Source organism: Thunnus maccoyii, chromosome 10, assembly GCF_910596095.1.
Source record: "Thunnus maccoyii chromosome 10, fThuMac1.1, whole genome shotgun sequence".
Taxonomy (NCBI): domain Eukaryota; kingdom Metazoa; phylum Chordata; class Actinopteri; order Scombriformes; family Scombridae; genus Thunnus; species Thunnus maccoyii.
The window spans coordinates 21,709,188-21,721,627 of NC_056542.1; the positions used below are offsets into that span (position 1 = coordinate 21,709,188).

Sequence of the window (12,440 nt, forward strand, 5' to 3'; positions counted from 1 at the left end):
CATATTCTGCAAGTGCACACACACATTTGCATGTGTGTGTTATGAGGAAACACGTGCCAGCCTCATGTCATCTGAAAATGTAAAATCCTGTTCCAGTTCTGTCATGACTTCTGTGTGAATTTTAATATTACTAATCCTGAAAGCCATCAAAAGTGTGTTTGTGTAGAGTACGTGAGAGTTACGGTGTCTCACTGTCCCTTTCAGACAGACAGACTTACACATACAGTAGACATATGAAGGCACAGATTATTAATGTGTGAATGACTAAGTGTTAAATCCTGCTTTTCTGCTGGCAGTTAACTGCAGCCAAAACATCCAAATTTGTTCAAAGTGGAGAGCACCTGGATGGGATTTAGTTGGGATGTAGAAATAGAAACAACTGTGGGTGACTGTGATAGGATGAGACATCTATCAGTCAAGCACATATGTCCAAAAACATATGAGTCTTAAAGCTGCAATACGCTCAAATTAACACTTGAAAGGTGAAACTTTGCTCTTGCATCGAGATATTTCAAGATATTTTCAAATATTTTGGCATTGTCTTTAAAGGAGAAGTGTGTAGGATTTAGTGGCATCTAGTGGTGAGGTTGCAGACTGTAACCAACTAATTACCCCTCCCCCTCCCAAGCGTGTAGGAGAACCTATGGTTGCCGCAAAACTCACGAAAACGCGAAAGGTCCTCTCTAGAGCCAGTGTTTGGTTTGTCTGTTATGGGCTACTGTAGAAATATGGAGGTGTAACATGGCGGGCTCCATGGAAGAGGACCAGCTCCCTATCTAGATAGAATTCTAAGCTAATGAAAACACAAGGATCCTTATTTCCAGGTGATTATACACTAATTAAAACATACTTATGAATATTATAGTCTGTTTCTATAGGGTTCTAGCTAAAGTCTAAAGGCTGTAACATTAACGGCACCCTGAGGCACTTACTACACATCGTCTTGTGATGGGTGCTGCTTCATTTGGACCTCTTATTGTTCTCTGTATTACTGCACAACTCCTCACAGGTACTCTCACTCTGTCTCTCTTTCTCTCTCTTTCAATCTGCTGCCAAATGAAACAATTAGTGGCTAATGAAGACATAATTGTTAGCAAAGGTGTATGTGTGTGTGGGGGAGAGTAACAGCAGGACTAGCATTTTCTTTACCTTTTGCCTCATACTGTTGGTTTCTAAGCTACATCATTGTTTGACCCAATGTCATCTGTAACGTAATTGGAAAACTAACAGTATACAATTAGATTGAATATCGATGCATAGATGTATGTACATATTATGGTCAAATGAAGTTCTGGGTCTTGGTTAATCACCACTTTGTCATAAGAATGACTGCTTATTGAATACTAGTCACAGTCACATTGGCAAATCTGCTCCAAGTAGGCCCATTCATAGTCACTTACTTACATCATTACTTACCTCTACATTAAATAATGTTGCATTATAATATGTTATCTAAAAATGAGCATCATGTTTCCAAAGATGTTGAGAAAAAATTGTGTGCAACAAAATGCAACAGTTCTCACATTCTAGAATCTTAACTAGAGATGTTGATGGTTAACCAAGAATATTTTTGACCAGTTACACATGTTGATCTATAGGTTAGTTTGCATACACACTCCACTAATGGCTACACAATTACATGTTCACAACATCAGATATTCTTTTTAAATGGATAAAGTTCCGGTGTGAAATCAGCTCCTACATGGAGTGTTGCATAATGGGTTGTTTGTAGCCTTAATGTTGCTAGGCTAGCGAGTGTCTTAAAGTCTGTTAATAGTGAATATTCCATTTAAATTAGAGTTGGTATTGTGAGAAGTAGGGAAGGGAATAGAAAAGAGGAGACAACATGAGTAGCTTAAGAATAGGACACAGTAATCTGAACAGTACATATCACATTATAGGGAAGCATCCAACTTTTTTTTTGTAATCATTGCCAGGCATCAGAAACTGTAGAGCATATTCTTGTTAATTGCAGGAAATATGTAGCAGAGAGAAAAGACATGATGGAAGAAATGAAGGCCACCACCCAGTTGGTATGCTGAATGATTGAGACTGATATGCTGCCAATCAGTGTGGTAGAGGGCGAGGGATTGAAAGAGCTAGTTCGTTACCTCAAGCCTGCGTACATTATGCCATCAAGAGCTACTGTGACTAAACACATTGAAAACACTTTGAGGAGAAGAAGGATGAGCTAAAAGTCAAGCTAACCAGGGCAGGCATGGTAGCTCTGACCACCTACTGCTGGACAGCTCTCACAAACAAAAGCTACACCGCAACTTTTCTTAAAAATGAACCGGTTAGTTACCTGTTAATGGGTGTCGGTCTATTGAAAGCTAAATTAGCTGAAGCTAACATCCCTTAATCTTAACCACGGCACATCCTTTGCGCTTGTTTTTTCTTTGACCTTTTTTCTTAAGTTTGACCTGCTATGCCATACTCTATATGTCCTATCTTTTCTTACATTTACACTCTCACACTCTGTACCATCAAAGTGTTGACACATCTCTTTCAAGTGGAGCGTCTTCATAAGTCATTCTCTTTTTCCCTCCTCCCTCCTTCCTGTCTTCATCCTCTGAGGAGAAGCTGAGTGTGTCTTAGAGGGATCAATCCCCAGACAACCACATCGCTGCTTCATTTCTTCTTATCTTTTTTTTTCCCCATCTCCTTTCTTTCTCCTCCATCTGCCTCATCTGACTTTTATTGTCAGCGGCTGGATGTCAGCACGGATCTATCCAAGGCCTCATTCCACAGGCAGCACTTTGATAGTCAGACTGTGGCATATTGCTGGATCCTGTAGAAACCTTTTTTTGCCAAATCAGTCAATTTTTTTTAACGCCTGAGATTATTTTGATAGCAAGTTTTATTGTTTTTTGATGACTATGTTGTTTGTGCAAAATCACTGATAATGCATTGTAAAGTGCATTGTAAAATCTCAGATATGCAAAGGCAACAAAGTGATTACTTTCTCCACTTTAACAATGGTGTATTTTTGTTTACCGCATAGAAAAAGATTATCTTGTTCACAATATCATCCTACATTTCTAATAGCGATTTCAACTGGTCATCTACATGTTTAAATTTAATGTTTGTGCTCAACAGAGAATGGTCAAAGGAGAGAGAGAGTCAGGACAATATGTTAGGGTCGCTGTAACCAGTACACCTGCTTCGGTGGTTAAGGCTGCACACAACATCACATCATCAGTCAGCATGCACCTGTTCTCACACACACACACACACACACACACGCATACAGACACACACACAAATACACAGCAAGCGGTGGCAGCTAGGCGACGTCTACGCCATGTAGGGTCAGTCATTAATAAAGTGCACCAGATGGTTTGTCTGGAACACAACTGTGTTGAATAGCCACAAGAGGAATGGATGGAGAAGTAGATGAAGTAGGAAGCAGAGACAGAAGGGGGCCTGAGAGAGAGGGACAAGGTAAGGAAGGAGGGAGAAAAGCTAAAAAGGAAAGGGGGATGGACGGAGGGGATAAAGTGAGACAGAAAGGAACAGCTATAGGGACATGCCTATGTAGGGCCCTGGAAGATAAAAATTTGATAGGTCAGCATTAGCGCTTACCTACTTAATGTGTTAGTTGAGGGATTATGAGGATGTCATTCACACCATTTGGCTGTGAGGAAGCTGGTAGTCTGTCTGTCGTATGTTTTACATTAACCTTACAAGTTTGAAAGTGCACTCTGCCCTTTAAAAGCATGTGCAGATTTTTACCTCTTTTCTTGATATGACAGTTTACCTTCTCTAGTACCGCTATTAACAGGAAGCAAGGCAAATTTTCAGACTCACCAAATCACATTCATTGTGATTGTAGCACCCACACGTACGAGATCTTTTCAGTCATTCTAGTTATTGTACTTTGCAATACAGATGGGTTGAAGGTGGTTTTAGACATGGAAGCAGGTGCAGGTTGTTGCGCCTTTTGTGACATGTCTTGAGGTGGGCGTTTGGTAGGAACGGGTTAGGCATGTCTACAGTATCTAGTGTTGTGACGACATTCTTTCTGATGAGCTGGTTGGTAGTGTCTGTATGCCCCATTCTCCAGAGTACAAGGAGTCGAAGTAAGTCTCAGGGTTTGTCATGTTTAAAAGTATGTTTGTTTAGTGGAGGTAGGATTGAACTATGGGGTAGAAAAGGGTTCCCACCTGCCTTGAAAATCCTGGAAAATTGACTGGTTTTCCGGTATTGGAAAACACACTGCTAATAAGAGAAAAATGAAATATTCTTTTCTTTGTTTTTCAAGGATTGTGCTCTACTCTATCCCTTTCCCATGTTCCTGCACTCACTCATTTGCTCATAAGTAAAAATATTACATATTATATATTACTTAATGTAAAAAGAAATATTATTAGGCCTAAGGACTGATTTATTTATTTTAGTAATACTAGCTCCTTATAAATACAGATCAGATGGATGAACATTATTCTGTTGCACTATTAGTAAACTGGACAAATGCGAGATAACTTAAATACAGAAACCAAGGTTGGCTGGTTACTATAGCACCAAAAAGTAACAACATACGCTTTAGGAAGAGTGTAAAAACGAAACACCCTGCTACTTTAGTACTAATATTTGAGGATATATATATATTTAATATTGACATTTTTTCAATTTACAATGTTGCGTCACAAAATACTCATTTGCTTCATCAGTCTGATTTCCAGCCATTTCAAAAACCCATATTTGAATATAAAAACACACAGACAGATTTGTCTCAATAGTGAGTGAAGCAGAGAAAACACATAGTGCTGGAGATAGTCCAGCTGTGATGAGGTCCAGGTGTTTTGTGGTATCTGTAGGTCTAACTTATTACCTATTGTAATAGGTGATATATGAGAGAATGCAGGATGGAGGGGGAGAGCAGAGGCAGATGGAAGGAATAGGAGACCACAGGGATGGAGGGAGAGATGGGAGCATGTTGAGAATAAAAGGATGTGAATGCTATTAGCTTGGATCTCCATAATCATCCCCAGGTGACCAGAACTTAGCCTTGATAAATGGACTTGCTGAGTGGAGGGTGTGTGTGTTGGGCTGGTACTGGTATGTAAGGAAGAGTTGAGAATGAACAGCTGCAGGAGAGAGAGAAAGAGAGAGAGAGAGAGAGAGAGAGAGAGAGAGAGAAAGTGATAGAGAAGGAGATTAGCTGTTGTAGTGGGACAGTGTTTTTAATTTCCCTAGGTTGTAATTGGTTAAGAACTCCATTACCCACGAGGCATCAGTGCGGCTGCTGTCAAAGTAAAACAGCTGGCCAGCCACTAGTAGCTCCATCTCCAAGCTTCACTATCATTTATCTACGCCTGGACACACACACAGACACACACATGCATGCTCTTCCCCCTCTCTGTCTCAAATGCAGACACTTACTCTTTCTCACACATATCAGGGGAGACAATAACACTTGACTAAAGGCAGTCTAACAGGTATTAAGGTTGAGTTAATGGTTAAGTTGCTGTCTAGAGCCAGGTTGGTCTGCACTTGATTAATGAGGACCTAGTCCACTAATAATGGAAGGAGTAACACATCGCATTTTAACAATCACAGCTTTTGCTTGCCACATTCAAAGGCGTTTTTTGGAAGCTGAATATGTCATCAGTATGCTGTTCAACAAGAGTTTTAACTAGCTGGACGGATTGACAGTAACACCGATCTGCAGGGTGTTTAAAAAAAAAGTTTTCCAGCAGGTCTGAGTAAATAGAAATTTGTAAGAACAGTTTTAAAACTTGCTAATATCATTTGAACGCCTCATTATTGTCTTAAACAATGTTCAAATTAGCACCAAGATCATTTAATTGATGTATTCTTTATATATAATACAATTACAATATATTGTGAAACAGAAACAAGTCCAGAAGTGAAAAAGGGGATATGTGCTTAATTATTGTCTTGTTAAGGCAGGGTTATGCTTTGGAGCACATTTGAAGAATTTTGTTTTAATGGTAATTATGATGCATTTTCCCACATCTAAATTAAAAAAAAAAAGATTAATTAGACTAATAATGTTATTTTTCTCCAATAATATAACTTAAATATATTAGATACTGACTGAGTAGATAACATCTATTGTTTTTGAAAATTATTTCCAAAAATGCTCTTAATTTAACAATGTTTTTAGTGCGCAGTTAGTGAGATATGTAATGACCATAGTCACTGTATATAACCCTGGTTTAATGACTTGAATATGTGTCTTAGTGACATGCTGAAAGCATGTTAACTTTATAATGTCTTGTCATGCTATATAATCACATTAGTGGTCCAGTTTTAAAGCACTTTAGTGTCATGATAGCTCACATAAGATCATATTCCTGTATCCATTTAGCATAAAACATTGCTTGAGTTAGATTTGGGATGATGCAAAATTAAGTATTATGTCTCTCTCTGTCTCTCTCTCTCTCTCTCTCTCTCTGTACGTTATATACTATACTATGTACTATATTATGTACCATATATGTAAATAACCTTTATTGCACCTTAATCAACACATAGCTGGAACATGTTTTGTCAAGTGACCTCTGCAGAGAGAGAAAGGTTACACACACACACATACACACACACACACTACATCACCATTGTGACCACTCTCCTTGTAGTGCTTTAGGAAGTGTTAATCCTTCACACAGACACACAGATCATGCCTAAGGTTTTTCCTAGAGTAATATAACACAAACACACACACACACATACACACGCCGCGGGTCTAGGCTCTATAGCACTAACATCTGTCTGTCATTAGGGTAAGACAAACAGGCACATGCTGGTGAGCCAGAGGCTTACACACTACAGGCTAAAGCAAGATCAGTGTTACCTTGCCCCAAAACAGACAAACTTGGGCCACTGAGTTCAAAACTCCAGCAACATTTGTAGTATATAGAACAACTTTATCGTTAGACCTACATGTTTCGGCTTGTGGCCTTCATCGGGGTCATCTGGAACTTGGGCTACTGACATACATATAGTCTATCTATTCAGGTAGTGTCATTAACTATCAATAAACCATAGCCTATTCAGGTTAATTGCCCTAGAGCTTCACAACAGTGTGAGCATATTCCCGTTTTACATGGAATTATCTTATGTAAAACAGCAATGTCTTTATGTGTACTTATAAAGCGTTATTTAGAAAGTGAATAAGTTGTTGGATGTTCTTGGCAGAAGAGTGTGTGCTTCTGTCTACACTTCTCCCGTCTATGTTTGGAATCTGTGTACAAGTGTATACATCCGTGTAATGTCACTTCCCGTTAGACACAGCATCCGTCTCTGGCGGCAACAACAGATGGACGTCATAGTAACAACCATCGTTCATCATCACTATAGTGACAGGTCCACAGACACACACATAGACGGTGGCTTTGCATTGCTGGGTTGTCACTAACACAACCTCGACAGCATGGTAGATTAACTTCTCTGGTTGATGGACCACACACACATGCGTACACACACAAACACACACCTGTATAAAGACACATAATTTGTAGCTTTAAGACACTAATAAAGCTCCTGAAATTAAATATACAATGTAATAAAAGTGAGAACACAGACTGACATTTAACAAGGTAGTCTTTGATTAGAAATGTTGTTAAAAAAAAGTGCTATTTTCAGGCTATATTTTCACAATATAACAGGTTTTTGTGTATTAATCAAGTTGATTTTTTTGTTTTAATCAAGTAGAATTTTGATGGAAATACCATATGAAAAGAGATAGAGGTATACACCATTTTCTACATTTTGACTAGTCAAAGAATTATAATATTGGAAAGTAAGGCCAACAAAGTGGTCATTTGTTGGCTTTGGTTGGTTTGTTTAACCAACCAATCGACGTTGGCAAATCCTACCTGGAACAGTCAATTAATCGAAGGTCTAAGCACAGAAGATGTTGTATTGCTGTACAGATAGTAAAGCACATTGAGGCAAATTTATGATTTGTGGTATTGGGCTATACAAATTAAATTGACTTGAATTAATCAGTTTCTCCTTCACTTCATCCTGTCTCCCTTCTTGTTTCCCTTTGAATTACCTTGTATTTGTCATGTTTTCACACCTCTGTCCATTTCAGGTGTCCATCATGTGTTTGTGTGAGTCATTGTATGGTCATGTGTTGGTATGTGTGCCTGTGGTGTGTGTCTTACGCCCACACCGCCTACCTGATCAGTGCATGTGTATCAACGAACCTCTTGCTTTTCATTTCGGCGCCCATGTTGAACGGTTAGAGGTTAGGTTAGAGATTTAGCGTGTCGCCTTTTTTTTTCTGCTTGAGGCGTGCAGTTCACAGCAAAAATAGACAGTGAAAATCTGTTGATAGTCATATTGACATCATACCAACAACATTACACATTTCACTATAGTTTCAATGTCTGTGTCTGTAAAATAATTCACAGACATGAAAAAAATAAAGATATAACACAAATTAAAAGCCCTCTACCATTTCTGTGGAAAGAATCCCCTCATGTCTTAACAAGACTTTTATTGTGAAACATGTGACATGTGAAAACCCAATGTAGAAAGACAGGACTGGCAGTAGCAGCGCCGCAGGAGCAACGCTGCCTGTGTGGGACAGACGTGTGAGCTACAGCAGTTCAGTGAGGTAGCCGTCACACACAGGTAGAGGCGGGCGGTGTGGCCCAGGCTTCTGTAGCCGTGTATGTTGATGCGTGTACTATTGAACAGGATAAATTCTGCTGGGAGCTCATCGGGGGTTGAAAAATCCTTACCTGCACTTACATCTGTCTTACAGTTCCCACAACCACACAGACACACACACACAGAGCAGAGCACCGAGTAGAGAGTGATGGTGAGAGTGATGAAGGTATGGCAGGAGGAGAGAGAGAATTGTTTTGAGGAGCAATGATGAGAGGATTGCTCTCACCTAAGGTGCTCCAGGCAGAGAGCGAGAGACACAGGCTTATAGGGGGGCAGGCGGAGGGGTGAGAGAGTGGAGACAGAATGATAAGTATGAGTGTTCCCTCACTGGAGAAAAAACACAGGGAGAGGTGTAGCACTGAAGGGATACATGGAAAAGCGAAGAACAGAGTATTTGGAGATTCTGGAGAGCCCTTTGGCAGAGAGACCGAGAGGGAATCGGGCGAAAACAAATGAGAGGATGGCAGACGGACAGGGCCAATGATTACAGGATTGTATGGATCAGAAGAGCTCTGGGTGAACAGAGAATGAGTATGAGATGGATAGAAATGGAGTGTGGGGGGGTGGGGGGGTGGGGGGACAAATGAAGGGATACAAAAATGGAAGGAATGGAAAGAAGGGCAAAGAACGATGAGAGGTGCAGTGATAAAAGGACTCGCTTCACTAGAGACAGATAACAACAGAGAAAGTCAAAGCAGCAGTTGGCAAAGGGAAAGAAGTACAATCACCACCTCTAAATTCTTCTTCCCTAATACTTTTATTTCACCTTCCTTCCCTCTTCTTCGCTGTTTATTTTGTAAGTCATCTCATCTCTTTTTCACTGCTTTTCACTTTTTTGGGGGGGGGCTTTCCACTCTTTCACTATATGTAAGACAAAATGATATCCTCACAGCCTGTCATGTGATTTCATAGCTAACTTTTTCAACTTGACCACACATACTGTACATATTAATAGATTTTTTTTCCCCTTCTATCTCAGCAACCACCCTTCTCATCTGCTCATCCTCAAGCTGTCTTTGCCTATCCTGTCACTCTATAATGATGCCTGTGTGTGATAGGAGAGCGACTTGTAGGTTGCCCGCTCCATATGTACAGAACTGGCCTAAGGACATTGAATCCAGCCCTTTACTAACTAACTAACACTGAACAAGACAGAGCGAGAGAGTAGGAGCGAGAATCGCAATGAATGCAAACTCCCTTTAGCTACAGTAGCATATACATATATCCTTCCCCCTTAGCCAGACATGGCCTAATCAGCAAGCTAATTAGCGCTCTTTGTAACTGCGTCGGCCTCATGTAACTGATTGCATTAACAACTGCCACACATCAAACAGTCATGTCTCACGCTTGTGCATCTCATTACACATTAAGGACATGCAAGGTTAAGGCCAGACTTTGAGCGGGAGTAAAATGAGAAATATTTTCTGCCACAGCTGGTGGGCAAATAAATGTATTTTTTTCCCTCTGTTCATTCCATATTTTATAGATTTAATGAATTACTGTAGGCGTTGTTCTCAGCCATGGTAGTTCTGCTCATTCTGCTTAAGTGACCCAATAAGTTAACATGAGTATGTCCATCTTTATACCATATTACATCATTCATTTTGTGGAGAAATGTATAAAATATATAAATTCTGAAAATCTTTGACAATCTCTGACAAGTGATTCATTCCTCCACTTACAATACATGAACACAACTGCCTAAAAGACAGTTTACAGTAGATATACTGAAGAAAAGTTTATATTTGATGATTAAGCGTTCTGGGAGTGTTCTCCATTTCACAATATTTTATAAATATTTACAACAATGAACAAGTACTGAAGTTCAGTCTGTTTTTTGTAAAGCCTGATATCACATATATAATCAAAATGGCTTTTAAGCTCAACATTTCATTTATATCCTTTTTTTCTGTCCACAGAAGAAGCAAAGGACTAAAGAACTGTCACAACTCTTCCACTCTTACAACCCCTATGACCACAAGGTAAGACATCTTTCAGCGTTTGCTCTCCGTTCACTGGCACCGAGATAGCGGGGACAACGAGACTTTGTGTGCCCCCGCTTTCAGGTGTTATGGTAATGAAGTAGTAGCATCAAAGCCAGGTACTACGGTCACAGCAATAGTGTCTAAGCCTACTCTAACATGCTGGATCTTTAAATCCAATCATAATCAGAACACAGAGGAGCTTATTATGGCTGCAGTTCAGGTGAGTTTATCTTCATTAAATCGGCTGAAAACAGCACCGGGCTTCTTCAGAATAACCACACACTCCTCTACACACATCTGACGGTGTCGGTTATAACTCAATATTCTACCTTTTTATGGATGACACGTCGGGTTAGCGGGGCTCATCATAGCCTCTTTTCCAACTTTCTTTTCAGCAAAAGTAGCATCTCATGTTTTATTCTTGAGACCCATTGCAGTGCAAATGCTACTGTGTAACATTAATTACTATACTATGTGACAATTATGAGGCGAGATAGGCTACATTAGCAGTATGGCTGAAATAGCGTCGGCCCGATCATGACTACTACGTCATCCAAAGCATCCGATCACTTCCCTGGTTCAGATATCTGTATGTGCCTCCATCAGTCTGTCCCCTGCCCGTTTCAGTTTGTCTTTAAGATGTGTGGATCTTTAATTTTTCTATGCAACACAGTGAATTATTTAATCTGCTCATTCACTGTCTGAATCGCTGTATTGTCTTTATGGCTGTAATGAGTTTGTTGTCTCCTCAAGATGGACACTTCTTGCTAGCGATCTAGTGGATAAGGACAGCTCAAGTGTTTGTTCCTGATTACATTGTAGAGTGTGTGTATGTGTGTGTGTGTGTGTGTGTGTTAGATAGAGAGGATGTGTGAAAAATTGAATCCTGAAGTTAGAGATTAATCTTCTCAACTGTGTGGGTGTATACTCATGTATTTGTGTGTGTGTATGTGTGGGCTCATACATTATGAGGTTAACATCTTATAACAGACTGACCATGCTTCTCTTTAGGTGTGCTTATGATGATGAGACCCTTTTGACAAGTGTGCGTGTGTGTGTGTATTTGTGTGGCGAGCTCTTATATAAAGACGTCCTTCTGAAAATGACAACCCCGTGACAGCTGTCACCACGCTTTCAGCTATCATGAATAAGACAAAAATATATTTTGACATATTAGACCATCTTGGGTCCTTGTATATATTTTCACTGAGCCACATATATTTCTCACTTTTGCTTTTGTTGTGTACATTACATACACATGTACATTTTTGCCCAATATCAGAGTAGTGATGTAAACACTTTACTATGTTGAGAAAAAAAGGCAAAATACTGTACAAGGAAGAAGGCAACCTGCCACTGTAGAGTGAATGTAGTGGAAATGTTTGTGATTGAAGCTTTCCTTGTAGGTGTCACACTGCATCATTTAGTAAAGCTTTAGCTTAGCCATGTTTTTTTTTTTGTTTTGTTTTTGTTTGTTTTTCAGAGTTTATACCTAGTTTAGTTTGTACCTGTAGTGCAGTTGTTATATGTCACATACTAATTAAAAGGAAATGAGAGAGCACGTTTTCACTGTGGCATACATGGATCTTTGCCTCCCACACACTGAAAAAAACACACACACACACACACAGTAGTACACATCAATCACACATATACAGGGAATGTGAATTGAGCTAAGTTAGCAGAGAATATCTTTATAATACATTAACAAGTTTGCATTTAAATTAGATACTTAGTATTTGTGAACATGCATGCACCTCGAGTGTGATTCCCAGCGGAATTGAGAGCTAACTGTTTTGACAG

General features: G+C 39.6%; 1 protein-coding gene across 1 annotated transcript in view; it reads left to right on the plus strand.

Moving 5' to 3' along the window:
• cdkal1 (CDK5 regulatory subunit associated protein 1-like 1) overlaps positions 1–12,440 on the plus strand; it is a 244,305-nt gene that overhangs the window by 175,052 nt on the left and 56,813 nt on the right. The window contains exon 12 of the mRNA XM_042423928.1: positions 10,572–10,634. Within this exon, the coding sequence (XP_042279862.1) occupies positions 10,572–10,634 (63 nt within the window). The remainder of the gene's footprint in view (positions 1–10,571; positions 10,635–12,440) is intronic.